Source organism: Astyanax mexicanus, chromosome 12 (assembly GCF_023375975.1).
Source record: "Astyanax mexicanus isolate ESR-SI-001 chromosome 12, AstMex3_surface, whole genome shotgun sequence".
Classification (NCBI taxonomy): Eukaryota; Metazoa; Chordata; class Actinopteri; order Characiformes; family Acestrorhamphidae; genus Astyanax; species Astyanax mexicanus.
Genome location: NC_064419.1, coordinates 5,631,742 through 5,649,717, shown reverse-complemented (window position 1 = coordinate 5,649,717; position 17,976 = coordinate 5,631,742). Strand labels below are relative to the sequence as shown.

General features: G+C 39.2%; 1 protein-coding gene across 2 annotated transcripts in view; it reads right to left on the bottom strand.

The window, feature by feature from the left end:
* Window positions 1-17,976, bottom strand: part of fcho1 (FCH and mu domain containing endocytic adaptor 1) — an 86,354-nt gene that overhangs the window by 955 nt on the left and 67,423 nt on the right. For both annotated transcript variants that reach the window (XM_022670202.2, XM_022670203.2), the window contains exons 16-26: window positions 16,252-16,303; window positions 14,162-14,280; window positions 11,648-12,571; window positions 9,963-10,069; window positions 8,819-8,933; window positions 7,953-8,064; window positions 7,036-7,191; window positions 5,732-5,864; window positions 4,853-5,049; window positions 3,557-3,621; window positions 579-746 (exon numbers count right to left, since the gene is read on the bottom strand). In XM_022670202.2, coding sequence (XP_022525923.2) covers window positions 579-746; window positions 3,557-3,621; window positions 4,853-5,049; window positions 5,732-5,864; window positions 7,036-7,191; window positions 7,953-8,064; window positions 8,819-8,933; window positions 9,963-10,069; window positions 11,648-12,571; window positions 14,162-14,280; window positions 16,252-16,303 — 2,148 coding nt within the window. The remainder of the gene's footprint in view (window positions 1-578; window positions 747-3,556; window positions 3,622-4,852; window positions 5,050-5,731; window positions 5,865-7,035; window positions 7,192-7,952; window positions 8,065-8,818; window positions 8,934-9,962; window positions 10,070-11,647; window positions 12,572-14,161; window positions 14,281-16,251; window positions 16,304-17,976) is intronic.

Below are 17,976 nucleotides of genomic sequence, written 5' to 3'. Positions count from 1 at the left end.
GCAGCAAATTCTGGGCCCTGTACACTCTTAATTTCAGTGTGCCCCTTCTCCCTACTCAGGCCCCGGGTAGTCATGTCCACTTTCACACCCCCCAACCCAATCCCGTCCCCCCACCACGCCCACGGCTGCCGGAGCCTGAGAGCACAATTGGTCTTGTTCTATCTCTGGGTGGGTAGATGATCCTCTTTCTCCCTAATCACTCTTAGGGTGATGTTGATCAGCACAAGGCTGCATCTGTGAGCTGAAGTATGAGTGATGCTACTCGGTAATGCTGCATCAGCAGCAGGTGGAAAAGACGTGGTGGCTGAATTCACCTGTGTCCGAGGAGGCATGTCCTAGTCTTCACCCTCCTCGTACTATTATTATCATCATCATCATCATCATCATCATTACTAGTGATAAAGGGTATACAGCAGAGCAACTGAGTGAGTGGGATAATCAGCCTAGCTATATTGAGGAGAAAAGCGGGCTAGAAACCAAAAAAAAACTAAAAAATTACTAAAAAAAAAAAAAAAGATGCAGTGTCTCTCTTTCTTTCTTTCTCTCCCTCTCTCTCTCTCTCTCTCTCTCTCTCTCACCTGTGGCGAATCTCTTCTTCACCAAAGACATTCTGTACCGGCTGCCCACCAGCTCCACATCCATACCCGACAGAGACGCCCCCGAACCCACAAACTGCACAGCCAGACTCGGAGGGGGACCGCGGGGAACCTCCAGGCACTGCCAACTGGCACACAACGTGCCAGAGCCTGAGAGAGAGAGAGAAAAAGAGAGAGAGAGAGAGAGAGAAAGAGAGAGAGAGATCACTCCAGTGACCCAGTTCTGTACTCATAACTACAAGCAGTGCAAAAGTTCGGACACCCCTGGTAAAAATGTCTGTTTCTGTGAATCAGTTACTATATATATATATATATATATATATATATATATATATATATATTATATTCTTACCAATCACTTGGGTCAAAATGTTTAATAAAATACACTTTGATAACTATTTTAAATAAGAATAAGGTGCAAAAGTCTTCCCCCCCCTTTTTATATCTCAATGATACAAATACACATGTATTGCCTGTTTGTACAACAACCATTTGATGGTACCCTAGCAACCTTCTCAGAAACCACAGCAACTACCAAGCAACCAGGTGGATTTATATAATGACTAAAATACACACAGCTAGACTCTAACCAACTAACCAATTGATTGATTATTTTATTTCAATAACATTTAAAAAAACATGTATAATTTTAATTTCACTTAAAAAGTATGTGCAGGTTTGTGTTGTTCTATCACTTAAAATCTTGATGAAATACATTTTGTGTGGTTGTAAAATGTGAACAAAATTGAAGGGGTATTAATACTTTTGCAAGCCACTGTACTTTATTTCAGTAATTCAGTGCAAAATGTAAAACTCATATATTATATAGATGTACTAAACACTGATTGATATATTCTTAGCATTTATTTATTTAAATAGTAATTTATAAATTATATTATATATATATATATATATTTTTTTTTTGCTATACTATAGAAACAATCTGAAACACCACTGCAACCACATGGCATCATATAAAGGACCTAGCTAGCAACCAACTACCAACACCATAGCAGCCACCTAGCAATAGTTTAATGACTGTCTGTCTTAATTCTGGATTTACTTTAGTAAATAAATGTAAAAAAAAAAAAAAAAAACATTTATATTATTATTAATACCATTTGACTGCAATGATTTAAACCTGATTAATAAATATAAATATCCAGTGTTCTCACTAACTTTGGTTGATCATGAGTCACAGCTATGGAAATAATTCCTGAGCGCCGGCTGAGATGACTGATCTCTGATATTTAATATAAATGACTCACCGGCTTCTAACTTCGCTCTAGTCTTCTGGGTCTTCTAAAGCTCCCGCCCACAGACTTTCAGCCAAATAAAATTCAATAAAAATCTAATCAAACAGCTGTGCGTGACCTTCCTGCGTGACCTTCTCCGGTTCTCTATATATAGAGCAGTGTTGGTGTGTGGAAGCCTGGCGCTAAAAGGCAGCATTAGCAAGGGAAAGCATTGAGTGGGTGCTGGGGGGTTGAGAGGCAGCGTTCTAAAAAAAAAAAATGTCATCCACATTAGACTTGTAGGCTTCTTGAGATCTTGAGATAATCAGATGACCTGCTCAATCATTTTTTTCAAAAAGCTTTAGACACCCACTGCTTTGCTATTGTTGAATTTCCTTCCAAAAAATTACTTAAAAATGCACTCAAGTGTGACAAACACTCTTAACTTGTGATAACTCTGATAAAATGATCATTTTTGCACTAAAAGGCAACCTAAAATCCTTTAATTTCCCCAAAAATCGACATTGCGACTTATAATCAGATGTGCCTTAAATAAGAATTTAACAGTCAGGTATTAAGCAGCAGTAAAGCCACTCCACTGAAGTACAGAGTTATACAGGAGTTTCAGTGAAGCTTCTCCAGCACCAAGACTGGAACAGAATTAGCATTAGCTGCTAACCACGCTAAACGCTTGCTCTTGTGCTGTTCAAATGGGAAGTTAACAGTGTTAAAACAAGCTATGTGAGACCAACCGCTAGCTGATATCTCCCTGGGGGACCGGAACACTCAGGGTTCCTCATTGTATTACTGTTGGACAGCATTTACCTGCTATCTTAGCCGCTAATGCTAACGCACATAGCCTTAGTGGAAATCTGGACATCTAAGCTTACTGTACTAAATAAACAGAAGTGTTTTACTCACCCAAATAAACAGTTTTCAGGAGAGAAATCTGTGTAGATTAACATCCAGTGCTCGTTTAACTTTAAAATATATTTTTTATATATTTTTTTTAAGAATTACAGTTTTGTTTACTTAACTTAGCTTTACATAACTTAGTTAGTTTGTTACCTCACCCTCTACCACCACCCAGTGGCGAAAATGAACTGATTAATTTGAAGGAAAATATTTGAAGGTGACCCCCCCTGTTCCTTACTAGTGTTGCATAATGCACCTTATAATCCGATGAGCCTTATGTATAAAAATAGACTAGAAAATAGACTTAATAGTGCGGAAAAATAACAATAGCTCTTGCTCTTTCTTTTCGTGGGGCAGTCCTGATGAGAGCCAGTTTCATCATAACATTTTTGACGGTCTTTGAGGATACTTTTGCATCAGCTCCTAAAATGTTTTGGATCGAAAGGCCTTCATTTATTTAAGTCATTTTATTTTCTTTACTTAGTTCTAGTAGTTTTCATAATCTGGATTAGAACATTACTCAAATATTCACTATTCACTGTATACCTGTAACTCTACCTCTTCACTACTTTACTTTAACTGATGCTCTCAAACACTTTATTAAGAGACAAGAAATGTAAGTAATTAACTCTTGATGAGTTCAGCAGCACAGCTGTTAACTGAAAGCCTGAATTCCAGGTGACTCTACCTCATAAAAAAACTTTCTGCCTCGTTATTGAGGGTCTGAAGAACACAGAATAGACTAGAATAGAATAGAATAGAATAGAATACAATAGATTAGAAAAGAGAGTTTATAATTGTAAGGGGAACCTTTGCTGTGATTGGTCGGGGAGAGGTTGGGCAGTTTCCAGAGTAGTCTCCTCTCCTCAGCATTCCTGAAAACAGATCAAACAATCAAATTAATAAAAAAAAATTAATAAATAATAATATAATTAATAATCAGCCACACTGCACATCTCACTCAACTCTCCCTAACTTATCTTTATCTTTTTCTTTTTCTCCATTCAGTTCAGGTTCAGTTATTAGTACGACTGTTTCAATAACAATGTTGATCTTGATTTCGGGCTTTCTCTCTTTTTTCTTGCTTTCTATTTTTTTCTCCTTTTCTACTAATGTGGGTTTCTCTGCCCTCTTTACCGCTCTCTTTCTCTCTCTCTCTCTCTCTCTCTCTCTCTTTTCTTTCTGTCACTTTTTCCCCTGTCTCTTTATCTGTTCCCTTTTTTCCCTTTTATCTTTCCTGGTATTTCTCTTTCTTTATACTTTTTCTTCACTTCCTATTTTATTTCTCTTTGTCTCCATTGTCCCTTCTTCTTTCCCTTTAATTACTTTCTTATTCTGTGTAACTCCTCCTCTCCACACTGCTGTGAATATAATTTGTCCATTTATTCAGTCGTCACTCTATTGCGCTCCCCCTCTTTCTCACTCTCTTGTTATCTCTCTTTCGCCCCTTCTTTCTCTTTCTTCACTCTCGTTACGTCTTTCTCTCTTGTTCTCTCTCTCCCTCTTCTCTTATTCTCCCTCATTCTTTTGCTCTGCCCATTTCATTCTTTCACCCCATCCTTTTCTCTCTTGTTCTCTCCTCTCTCTCTTGCTCTCTTAAACCCCACAATTCTCTCTTGCTTCTTCTCTTTCCTCTCCTCTCTTGTTTGCTCTCCCCCCCCTCTCTCTCTTGCATTCTCTTTCCTCTCCTCTTATTCTCTCTCTCTCTTTTGCTCTCCCTGTCTCATTCTCTCTCCTTCTCTTTTTTTCGCCCCTCTCTAGCTGTCTCTTTTAACTCCATTCTATCTCATTTTCTCTTTCTTCTCCTCCTCTCTCTCGCTTATTCTCTCTTTCTTCTCCTCTCTCTCTAGCTCATTCTCTCTCTTTCCTATCCTCTCCTTGATCATTCTCTCTCTCGCTTGCTTATTCCCTTTGACTCCTCCCCACTCTGACACTCCTCTCTCTCACTCCTCTCTCTCACTCCTCTCTCTCACTCCTCTCTCTCACTCCTCTCTCTCACTCCTCTCTCTCACTCCTCTCTCTCACTCCTCTCTCTCACTCCTCTCTCTCACTCCTCTCTCTTTTTCGCTCCCCCTCACTCTCTCTCTCTCTCTCTCTCTCTCTCACCAGGATGCTGGGGGTTGGCACTGCAGGTCAGTGGCTGTGTGGTCCAGAGGCAGCAGCACCTGCACGGCGGTGAGCTGGGTGGCGGGGGCGGTTGCCGGGCAACAGTGGTAGTCGAGGGACACGCGGGTGACCGTCCCGCTGCGCTGGCACTCGGCCGAGAGCAGCAGAGGAGCGCGGGCGGGGTCCTGAGACGACACCTGTGGGCAGAGGGCAGAGGGCACGGTCAGGGGGACGAGAATTTATTAACTTTATATTTAATTTATTTAAAATATTCATAATTATTTTCACAGAGCAGAACTAAACATGCAGAAGCTCCATGATCATGTTAGAATAAACCAATATTGGTATACTGTTGATGTGCTGTTGAACATCAGCTGTCTGGGTGGTTTTCTCAGCACTTTGGCAGATTTTAAACATGATTTAACCAATGAATTGGTTTTATGTAACAATCTGGCAACCCTGATGGCTCGCTGTCCGCTCTATTTGTTCGGCTGTCTGTTGTTTAATAGTGAGACTCGCCATTCATTCTTGGACACATTTAGCTTTGCGTAGTAAGCAGCGATGTTTACTATAAATCCTGGTGCATTGTGGGATTTTTATAAAGCCCTCAAAAAAAAAAAAAAAAAAAACGTTCCAATTCCACTTTATGATTCGGACACATATAGTCTACACATACTCTACAGTGCCCTAAATAGTAAATAGGGAGCCATTGTGATTTTAAAAAGAAGAAATGTGATCAAAAAAAAAAAAATCTGTAATACCAAACTTAAACTGTAGGTGGTGCTGCAAATCCAATTCAGCCACATTCATTTTTTAACCAATAACTAATCATCTAGCTTAGAATTAAATTAAGCTGCAATAGATTATATGAGTAATGACCTGATACTTCAGCAAGCCCACGTTGTAGTAGGACGCCTGTGGGTTAAGCTCCGCCTCTCTCTGGAGGTGAAAGGTCAAGGCCTGCATGTTGAACCAGAAGTCTCTGGAGTCCGGGTCGTTCTGGGAGGGGTCGCTACAGAGGAAGAGAGAAGAACCAGCAGCTTAAAATCTGAAAATCCACACTACGGTAAAAGTGCTGTATTTTAGTAACAATGACTCAGAACTTCCCAGAAAGAAAGAAAAAAAGAAAGAGAGAAGGAGGAACTCGAGCAGAAATACAGAAGTCAGAAAAGTCAGATTCCTTTTTATGAGTACGTGGAACTGGGGAACTGCTTATGACTCACCTCTGATTTTATTTTATTTATTTATTTATTTATTTTTTACCAAGAAATTTCCTAATCATGCTTTTTATTTGTACATATTGAGGTTTTACATGTTTTTTCCCTTTAGAAGGACAAATAATGAGTATTATTTTGATCATATTTTAAGATGTATTATAAATATCAGATATTAAGGAAAAGGAAAACTGTCAGCTCTTGATAGCTCTTGTTGTGACATCCAGTGTTAATTTTGACAACAAATTTTGATTTAGTTTTAGTTATAATTTAGTCCTCTGAAATTATGTTTTTAGTTTTAGTCTAGCTTTAGTTGAATAAATATCACAAGAATATACTGTAGTTGACTAAAACTACGGTCAATTTAGTCGACTAAAATGTAAAGGGTGTAAATCTCAACCGTTTACTAGTAATAGTAATTTTTGTGTTGAAAAAAAAAAAGTTTGTTGATGAAAACTATGACAAAAATGATTTATTGTCAACTAAATTAACACTGGTTACATCACAGTAATTTGTGTAATTTGTCGAGTTTTAGCCTGCAAAACAGCCCACTGCTTTTCCCCTAAGTCCCATTTCCACACTCTGGTTTGCCAGGTATTGAACACAACAGCACGCAAATAATTTGCTTAAGCGATGGAAGCAATCTTTGGCATCTGTCTAAAAATCTTTATGAATAAAATCAGAGTAAATTAAGAGTAAATACTAGCAGTGAGTTTTAAAGATGATGGAGGCAGTTTAGAGCCCAGAAGACAGATGCAAAACAGGCTCATTCTTTGCTGACAGAGATATATGATGAAACCGAAAGACTTTTTATATTTTTAGAGTTTTTATATTGAGTAAAACAATGCAACTTCAGAATGTGCATTTTCAAAGCATTTTCACACACTACCTCTTATTCAGTACTGACTGTTGCTTTAACCACACTCAGAAATAAATAAAAAAAAATCTGAAATTTTGAAGTAAGTGTACCTGAAGAGCAGCTTCTGATTGGGTAAGAAGTGATCCACTCGAGAAATGTTGACCAATCGGAAGCTGAGCACTGGGGCGTTGGGGTTGGCCGTGAATATCCGCGTGATTCCAGCAGGAAATGACATGGTGAGGTCACCAGTGATCTTCACCAGACAGCTGAAACAAACACACACACACATATATACAAATTAAATTAATTGATTAATTAATTAATAGATAGACAGACTGAAAAAATTATAAATAAACATACACAGACACTAAAGAGGACGATAGAAAGACAGACATATACATAGAATTACTGTGCCAATAGAAATGGAGACATAGAGACAGACTGACAGGAAAAAGAAAAAGCAGGAAGACAGGCAGACAGACAGATGAAAATAGACTGACATAAATTGAAAGCTTGAATAACAGACATGCAGACCGATAACAGACAAAGACAGACAAAAGGATAAACTTATACACTATCAGAAACAGAGAGACAGACAGACAGAGAGACAGAACTTTACAGATAGAATAACAGACAGGCGGACTGATAACAGGATTAAAACAGACAAAGACAGACAAAAGGATAATTTTATACACTGACAGAAACAGAGAGACAGACAGAAATAGACTGACAGAACTTTACAGATAGAATAAACATATACGGATAAACTTATACACTGACAGACAGCCAGAGAGACAGACAGACAGCCAGAGAGACAGACAGAAAATTAAAAAAATAGACAGACATAAATTGAAAGATAGAAAACCAGACAGGCAGACTGATAAAAGGATAAACAAACATATAAAGAAACCTTAGGAGAAAGACAGAAAGACAGACAGACAGACAGACAGACAGATCGATATCACATACAGCTGCAGTGATTAACAGTACAGATGGAGGGACTCTCAGGGTGGAGCTGAGGACTCACCGGTTATGTTCTCCACCTTTAAAGTAAGCGTTGATGTACTCAGTAATCGCTGCAGCAACAGGCCACGCCTCCTGAGTGCTGAGAGAGATCGGACTCGGCCCTCTGGACAAACCTGCACACCGGACACACGGACACAGGGACACATGGAAAAAATAAGAGACCAAATTGAAAACCTCTGGAATATAATCAAGAGGAAGATGGATGATCACAAGCCATCAAACCACCAAACTGAACTGCTTGAATTTTTGCTCCAGGAGTAAAGCAGCATAAAGTTATCCAAAAGCAGTGTGTAAGACTAGTGGAGGAGAACATGCAGAGGTGCATGAAAACTGATCAAAACCAGGGTTATTCCACCAAATATTGATTTCTGAACTCTTTAAACTTGTTTTCTTTGCATTATTTGAGGTCTGAAAGCTCTGCATCTTTTTTGTTATTTCAGCCATTTATATTTTTTACAAATAAATGCTCTAAATGACAATGATTATTTGGAATTTGGGAGAAATGTTGTCTGTAGTTTATAGAATAAAACAACGTTCTTTTTACCTATAAATAGCAAAATAGCTGTATATAAATAAGTAGCAAACAAAATCTGATCTGAAGCACCAAAGCAGAGTTATGGAAGTGTAACTGCAGTAGTTATTAATGTCAAGTTTATCCATAGACCCACATAATGAATAAAAGCAAAATTAAAATTTCAATGACTTGGGTGGGTGAATGGATACTTTTGCCAATATATAATGAATAGAAATATTATAAATAAATAAATAAATAAATAAATACAGTGTAAAATAGGACATAATTAAAATGATAAAGGAAAATTAAGAGGGCAGAGGTCATGCTGGTGGTCAGGGTGCGTCAGTGCCCACCTCGTGCAGGACTCGGGGCGCGGGTCTGGCCCCCCCAATCACTGGGGCTGGAGGAGGAGGAGGAGGATGGGGGAGGGCTGGGCTCAGGCAGAGGAGACGAGCACAGGGACCTGGACTGAGGGTCAGAGGTAAAAGGTAAGAAGAGGAGGAAAGGATTGTGGTGACTATATAATGACTACAAAAAGTATCGTTTTTTTTTTGTTTTGTTTGTTTTTTTACAGAATTTTGCTTTTTTTTTCATCATAGACCCCATGAATTAAATTTGATTAACTTCATTTTACAGTTTAATTTTACTAACCACAACCAGACATGTATAATTAAGAAAATCCCCTAAATAGAACCTGTCCGATAAGAGGAAGCAGCTAAAAAATCTTAAAAATCAACACATTATGCCCCAATCTGAAGAAATTCAACAACAGATAAAAATCTATCAGACAATCTGGAAAAGGTCACAGTCACTTCTAAGGCTTTAGAGCTGTTATTCACAAATAAAGAAATGAGGGAACAGTGGTGAACCTTCTCAGGAGTGCCTGGCCCACGGAAATCACTCCAAAAGGGCATGGACAACTCATCCAGAAGGTCACAAAATAGCCAGATCAACATAACTTGCCTCAGTTAAGGTCAGTGTTCCTGATTCAATAATAAGAAAGAGACTAGACAAACATCTTAATAATTCTCCAACGCTCAAGTTAATCTACAGTAGCACAGCCAATCAGAACACAGTTCCGACAGAGATAGTGAATGTAAACGTAATACAGATAATTGTCTCCTGTGTAGGAGATGAGCACACTGTATCCACTGCAGATCTCTAGTAAATTGTGTTTGTGCCGTTTTAAACCGGGTCATGTGACTCCCTTAGCATACAAAAACTCTCCACATTTCTCAACAGTGTGCTCTGCCTTCATTTACTGCAGTTTGGATCTTTAATAAAAGGCTAAAATTATTCTGTATCTACAGTAACCACTGCTCCAATCAAAACAGAGCAATTTAGCTATTTATCTTTCTGACGTTACAAACAGAGAACTCCTCTAATAAAAGCAGCTCTGTGGTAAATTTAACAGACAGTAAAACGGGGGGGGTTTAATGAGCTGAAAGGCCTGTAGGCGTGGAGCTGCGAGCGTAATGAGGCTGCTGGGTTGTTTACCCGTTCACAGCCGCTCAGCCTGGCTGAAGAACGCTTGGAGCGGGTCGGCTGAGGAGGAGCCAGAACCAGCAGCTCGGAACTGTCCTGCCGAAAACTACGCTGAGAGGCTGGAGAAAAAGAGAGAGAGAGAGAGAGAGAGAGAGAGAGAGAGAGAAATTTAAGCCTATTATCACCATGCTAAAATGACAGCACCTTTTTTATACATTGCCATGGCAACACATTATTTGGGACTTATTTGGGATTTTTGCTTTACAGGTGTTTCTGATTACTCAGGTGTGTTGTTAGTTTTTTTTTTTTTTTTTTCATCATTTTGTTTTTCTTTTCTCCCAATTTAGCTAGGTTAATTGTCTCACCCATTCATCAGCTACTCAGCTGTCCGTATATCCCCCCCATGCCTAGTGATCCCACAACACAAGGAGGGTATATGCCTCCTCCGACACATGTGAAGTCAGACTAGGGGTGGGCGATATGGCTCTAAAATAATATCACGATATTTCAGAGTATTTTTGCGCTAACGATATACTTGGCGATATAGGAAAACAGAAAAATAACTATTGTATTTCAGGAAAATAGTATAAGAGTATAACAGAATAATCATAATATGGCAAAATAAATAATATAGCATAAAATAATATAATGCAGCAAAAAATTTTGCAGAGTATTTTAGTGAATGCATATAAACTGCAAACTAAAACAATTATACAATAAATACACTTAAAGTATTCACAGTAAATAACAGACTACTTTTAAGACAGAACATCTCTATTATCACGATATGGATTTTTAATATCACGATATTTCTGTGTCACGATATATTGTATACGATATAATATTGCCCACCCCTAAGTCAGACTCTGCCTCTTTTCAAAATGCTGCATCAGCAGGAGTTTGAAAAGAGGCAGAGTTTGACTTTACATGTGTTGGAGCTTCCGCATTTAAGGTGGAACTTAAGGTAGAAGGCAAAACTTGCTAAACATGTGTGAGATAGAAATGTACTAAAAATTAGTCCTTGTTTAACTACTCTAGCAGGCTCTAGTAACACTGAGTGAGAGAAAAATAGAACTTGTCTCTAACGAGTTAGTTGATGAAAAACTATGGCTTGATTTGAAAATGTTGGTCGATCTGCGACATTTAAGGTGGAACTTAAGGTAGAAAGTAAAACTTGCTAAACAGGAGTGAGATAGAAATGTAGTAAAAATTAGACACATCTTGTTAAACTATTATAGCAGGCTCTAGTAACACTGAGTGAGAGAAAAATAGAACTTGTTGCTAATGTAATTTGATGAAAAACACTTCCATGCAACATTAGCATCAGAATAGACCTTGAAAAAAGGCTTTAAATGTATTATTAAAAATAGTTTTGATTGATTTTCTCGTACTTTAAATGTTACTCCCACTGCAGTTAAGGTGGAACAGAAAACTTGCTGAACATGACTTATAGATAGAAACGTAGTAAAAATTAGACACGTCTTGTTTAACACAGAGTGAGAGAAAAATAGAACTATTCCATATGTTAGTTGATAAAAAAATACGGCTTGATTGGGATCAACTGGTCGAGCTGCCACATTTAAGGTGGAACTTAAGGTGGAAGGGAAAACTCAGGTTGTTAAAGCTAAGAAAGGGAAGATAAATACATTGAATTGAACATGATTTGATCATGATCTTTAGGTGTTGATCTACTGTACCAGTGTGTGTGTTGATGTCGAGGCAGTTCTGGTCTTTGTCGGTGGAGAAGCAGAGGTCCTCCTGGGGTCCGGAGTGTCTGGTGAGCGGGGGTCCGTTCCTCCGCGGCTCATCGCAGCTCCGGCTCTGTTTCCTGCTGGTTTCCTGTACAGTTCCTGCAGAGACGCCGCCGGTCGGAACCCCTTCGCTGAACGGGTTGTGGAGCGAGCTCCAGTGCACCAGCTCTTTCTTGGGCTGCGCGGGAGTGGGGGCGGGTTTAGGGCTGACCACCGTGGTCCGGGTGGGTCCTGTGGCCACCTGAGCGGCCGCCAGGGCGGACTGGTGGGTGGGGCTGCCGATCATGGTGATGGCGAAGGGGTCGTCGGAGGAGGAGGAGTCTGGGGGAGGGACGCTGTGGTCTCTTTTTCGCTCTCTGTCTTTGCGTGAGGAGGATGATGATGAAGGAGGAGGAAGACTTTTCGTGTCGTTTAAGGGTTTCGTGAACGGATCAGTGCGGCTGTCCCGTGATGACCTGGGGGGCGGGGGGGCCCAGGCAGTTTCAGGGGGGGTTCGGGTGTCCTGGGACGACGAGCGCTCAAACGCAGCTAGAAAAGGGTCCTCGGGTGGAATGTGTTTACAGCTCCATACACTGGATTCCAGTTCTGGAGCCGCCAGGCTGCGGGAAAACGCGGGAAACGTGAACGCGGGGGTGCTAGCGGGGTTCTCCAGCGGTAGCGGGGAACGTCCAGGTGAAGGGTCGCGGAACGCAGCGAGGAAGGGGTCAGAAGGTCGTCCTAAGCTCATAGAGTCTTTAGGCTGAGGGGCTGCAGGCCAGGCCGCCCAGCCGGTGGGTTCTGGAGAAGCTCCCAGGGGCTGATGGGATGGCGAGTCCAAGCCAGAGTCCTCCACGTTCTCGGGAGAAGAGGAATCAGAGGAGAAAGCAGCGTCTGTCAGGAAGTCAGAGAAAAAATATATATATATAAAAAATGTGACTAGAATTAAATTATCTACAGGAATTTACAGACTGTCCAATGAAAAAGACTTATCTCCAAAAGAGCAACTTTACAGGAGAGAGAAAAAACCTTGTAAACTTTCAATAGAAGTCAATGCAAAAAGAGTTTATTTGAGGTCATTTTGAAGAGTTTCTATTGGTCCGTTCATCAAGAAATTTTGGCACAGTGTAAGGGACAGTTTGTCTGTTTAAATTATGTAGTAAACTAAAAATCGACAAAAATGGAGAAAATGTTTTTTATTGGACAGCGACGATATGCGTTTTAAGTACCAAAAATAAGAACTAATTAATTTATACATGATCAATTTCCTCTATGACTTGCATTTAAGATTGATATAAATGACATCTGTTCTGATTACATCATTTTACGGACTATTAGGCGCACCATATTAAAAGGTGCCCTATCAATGAGCGTCCATTTTCTGGTATATTTTTATACATAAAGGGCACACTGGATTATAAGGCACATTTTATGTGACACTAGTAAGGAACAAGGGTGCTGCCATGTTTCCCTTCTAATTGAGAAGCAGGGGGAAGCGCCTAAGTAAACAAAACTACAATTCAAAACTATAAAAAAAAATAAAAAATAAAAAAAACATTTTCTTTTAAAGCCAAACAGGCACCGGACATTTTGGGAAATTTTTAAGCGTTTAAAACCTACATCAAACCTTTTTCAATGAAAAAAAAGCAGGGAAAATGTTTTTTTTTTTCATGGAATGGAATGTTTACCAAAAGATAACATGTTTTATTGTCTATAAACGTATGATTATTATTTTATTTTTTGATAATTTGTGTAAACATCCTATCACTTCCCAGGTCATACAGGTCATACACTGCAATTGTTTTTTTTTTTTTTTGTTGGTGATATCATAAAAAGTAGTGAATTTACATATGGATTTACAAGTGCGAAAAGGTGGGGGCAAACTGCAATGCATGGAACATTATATTTACAAAGTTGTGCAAAAAGATTAAACATTCCTTAATCTACAGTGTCACATGTATACTAGGAATATGTTATAAAAGGCATTACCACCCAGAGTGCAGTGGGTGGTATTGATCATATGATGATCATATGGATAGAATAGTTTGTGTGAACAGTAAAACACACACACATATATAATATATATATATATATATATATCCCACAGGCCAGTGCAGCATTCTCTTTATCTTCCATGTGACATGACACGAGGTCCAGTAATTTGCTTAAGTCATTCACCAGAACCAGAACTAATAATAAAGCCTGACAACACAATCCATCACCGAACTATAAATCCATAATTCATGAAATAACGCGCAGCCCAGCTCCTCTCAGAAGGCATATTAATTACGTTTCAGGGGGCCGGTAATGCCCACTTTGGCCATAGCCGAGCTATTACTTACAGCATTTACTGTAGCAGTTTAATGGTTTAATTCTGTGTTCACTAAAGATGTGTGTGTGTGTGAGAGTGTGTGTGTGTGTGTGTGTGTGTGTGTGTGTGTGTGTATTCTATCTATCGAGTGGGATAATGAGATAAAGGTTTACATTCAGAAGAAGGGAAGGCGCTCTGGAGCTGCTCACGTCCTGCAAAGCTGTGGGATTTGAAGGCTGATTCCAGTGGAGGACCGAACAGCGAGTCTGAACCAGAGGCTGTGGAGCTCAGCCTGAGAAACACAACAACAAATACATCTTTACTGGTTTTATCAGAATGTAATACATTTACAATACATTCACACCGACAGCCACTGTCTTTAATCACCACTTTAAACATCAACTTAACAGTTTAATTTAGAGAAAAAAATGGGGCTGTTCCGTTACTGTATTATCTTGTCTTACAAGATGTTCCATTATTGTATTATTTTTTTAGGGCTGTTAATATATATCTAATATATAATGTCTTTAGGGCTTCTAAATAACCACTTTATGGCTGTTCCGTCACCATGCAGGGTTGTTCAATGAGGGTACAGTCTTATCTTTAGGACTGTTCCATTATTATTCTGTTTTTAGGGCTGTTTCATTACATTATTATCTTGTTTTTACAGCTGTTCCTTGAATGTGCAGGGCTGTTCCATGAGTGTATTGTCTTGTCATTTGGTATGTTCAATTACAGTATTATCTCATCTTTAGTGCTGTTCCATTACTGTATTGTCTCAAATTTAGGGATCTTTAATTTCTGTACTACCTCATCTTTAGGGCTGTTCCTTTACTCCAGTCTCTTATATTTAGGGCTGTTCCACTGCTTTACTACCTCGTCTTTAGGGCTGTTCTTTTACTGCATTATCTGGTCTTTGGACTGTTCCTTTACTCCAGGATCTCACATTTAGGGCTGTTCAATTTCTGTACTGCCTCATTTTTAGAGCTGTTCTTTTACTGCATTATCTGCATTAACTGTTCCTTTACTTCTTTGTCACATTTAGGGCTGTTCAATTTCTGTACTGCCTCATCTTTAGAGCTGTTCTTTTACTGCATTATCTGGTCTTTGGACTGTTCCTTTACTCCAGGATCTCACATTTAGGGCTGTTAAATTTCTGTACTACCTCATCTTTAGAGCTGTTCTTTTACTGTATTATCTGGTCTTTGGGCTGTTCCATTACTCCAGTCTCTTATATTTAGGTCTGTTCCACTGCTTTACTACATCATCTTTAGTGCTGTTATTTTACTGCATTATCTGTTCTTTGGGCTGTTCCATTACTCCAGTATCTCACATTTAGGGCTGTTCCACTGCTTTACTACATCATCTTTAAGGCTGTTCTTTTACTGCATTATCTGTTCTCTGGACTGTTCCTTTACTCCATTAGGTCTCATTTAGGACTCTTCAATTTCTGTACTACCTCATCTTTAGAGCTGTTCTTTTACTGCAATATCTGGTCTTTGGGCTGTTCCATTACTCCAGTATCTTATATTTAGGGCTGTAACCCTGCTTTACTACATCATCTTTAAGGCTGTTCTTTTACTGCATTATCTGTTCTCTGGACTGTTCCTTTACTCCATTATGTCTCATTTAGGGCTCTTCCATTTCTGTACTACCTCATCTTTAGAGCTGTTCTTTTACTGCAATATCTGGTCTTTGGGCTGTTCCATTACTCAATTTCTGTTCTACCTCATCTGTATGGCTGTTCCATTACTGCATTACATCACATTCAGAGCTGATCTATTTACTGCAATATTTGGTTTTTAGAGCCATTCCATTACTGCATCACCACATCTTCAGGGCTGTTCCATTACTTTAGTACCTCATCTTTAGGGCTGCTCTTTTACTGCATTATCTGGTCTTTGGGCTGTTCCTTTACTTCAGTCTCTTATATTTAGGGCTGTTTCATTGCTTTCCTACATCATATTTAGGGCTGTTCTTTTACTGCATTATCTGTTCTTTGGGCTGTTCCTTTACTCCATTATGTCTCATTTAGGACTCTTCAATTTCTGTACTCCCTCATCTTTAGGGCTGTTCTTTTACTGCATTACCTGGTCTTTGGGCGGTTCCATTACTTCATTTCTGTTCTACCTCATCTGTATGGCTGTTCCATTACTGCATTACATCACATTCAGAGCTGATCCATTTACTGCAATATTTTGCTTTTAGGTAAATGTACAACTATTCGTCTCCTAATGTTTTCTCCTCGTGTTTCTCTGCGTACCTGCTGTGATCTGGGCTGGAGGTGGATCTGCGCAGACCCTCCTGCTCCCCGTCTACAGCACAAACACACACACACACACACACACACACACACACACACACACACACACACATCACAACACACAATTATTGCCAATAAAAAAATACAGATAGAAAAGACAAATTAAAGAGAAATGCACAATACTACTCATAACTTCCATAACTCAATAGAACATAAATATATCATTTTTACAAACCTTGGTACCACTTTAAAATAAGACTACCTTTATAAAGGGTTTATAAATGGTTTCGCTTATTAATGGTTACTAATTAGGTTGTAAATGCCTTAAATAACATTAATAATCAGTTATAACACATACGCACAAATGTATGTAGACCTGCTGTTTGCCAAATAGTGAAACCACAGCCACATAACTGATTATTAACGATTTTTAAGGCATTTACAACCTAATTAGTAACCATTAATAAACTAATTGTAAACCATTTATTAACCCTTTATAAAGGTAGTCTTATTTTAAAGTGGTACCCAAACCTTTATATTACATCACCACACACACACACAGTACACACACACACACACACACAGTACACACACACATTATCACAAGCATCAGCAGCAATGCAGAGGCTTACACAATCACTGAGGCACTCAGAATTACATCATATACAGAGACCACACACACACACACACACACACACACTCACACACACTCACACTGCCCTCCACATTTATTATTCTCATCAAATGCCACCGTGCAAAAATAGACCCTGATCCGACACCATAATTACTGCAATCAGCCATTCCGCTGATCCCAGAACAGCGTTCCAGAGGGAGCTCTGTATGACTCACAGCCATACACTCGTTATCATCTGCAGTAATTGCTTCAGTCAGCTATTGATAGCTACCGATGGATGGTGTGAGCTTATTGTCAGAGTAGGTCTTTAACCTGTTCAAGGCTACATTAGTTACAGTGACATTTTGTTGAGATTTTAAGTGATAGACCAACACAAAGTAGCACATACAGGGGTTGAACAATGAAACTGAAACACCTGGTTTTAGACCACAATAATTTATTGTCTCGATGGACAGTTCTGGTGGAAACAGGAGAGTTGAGCTGCACATTGAATTCTGCCGTGATTTGATCAGCCGTGGTTTTATGTTTTTTGGATACAATCCGGGTTAGCACCCGAACATACCTTTCAGACAGCTTCCTCTTACAGCGTCCACAGTTAATCCTGTTGGATGTGGTTATTTCTTGTTGGTGGTATGCTGACATTACCCTGGATACCGTGTCTCTTGATGCATCACAAATATATGCTGTCTTGGTCACAGATGCGCCAGCAAGACGTGCACCAACAATTTGTCCTCTTTTGAGCTCTGGTTTGTCACTCATAATGTTGTGTGCATTGCAATATTTAGAGCAGAACTGTGCTCTTACCCTGCTAATTGAACCTTCACACTCTTACTGCTCTTACTGGTGCAATAATGAGCAATTAATGAAGATTGGCCACCAGGCTGCTCCAATTTAGCCATGAAACCTCCCACATTAATATGACAGGTGTTTCAGTTTCACTGAAATGAAAATGATGCATTGTTTTTAACATTTTCATTAAATAATACAAATCTGAAAAGTACGACGTGCAAAAGTATTACTCTGAACCCCCTAAATAAAATCCAGTGCAGTCAACTGCCTTCAGAAGCCTCTAAATAAGTTAAAAGAGTCCT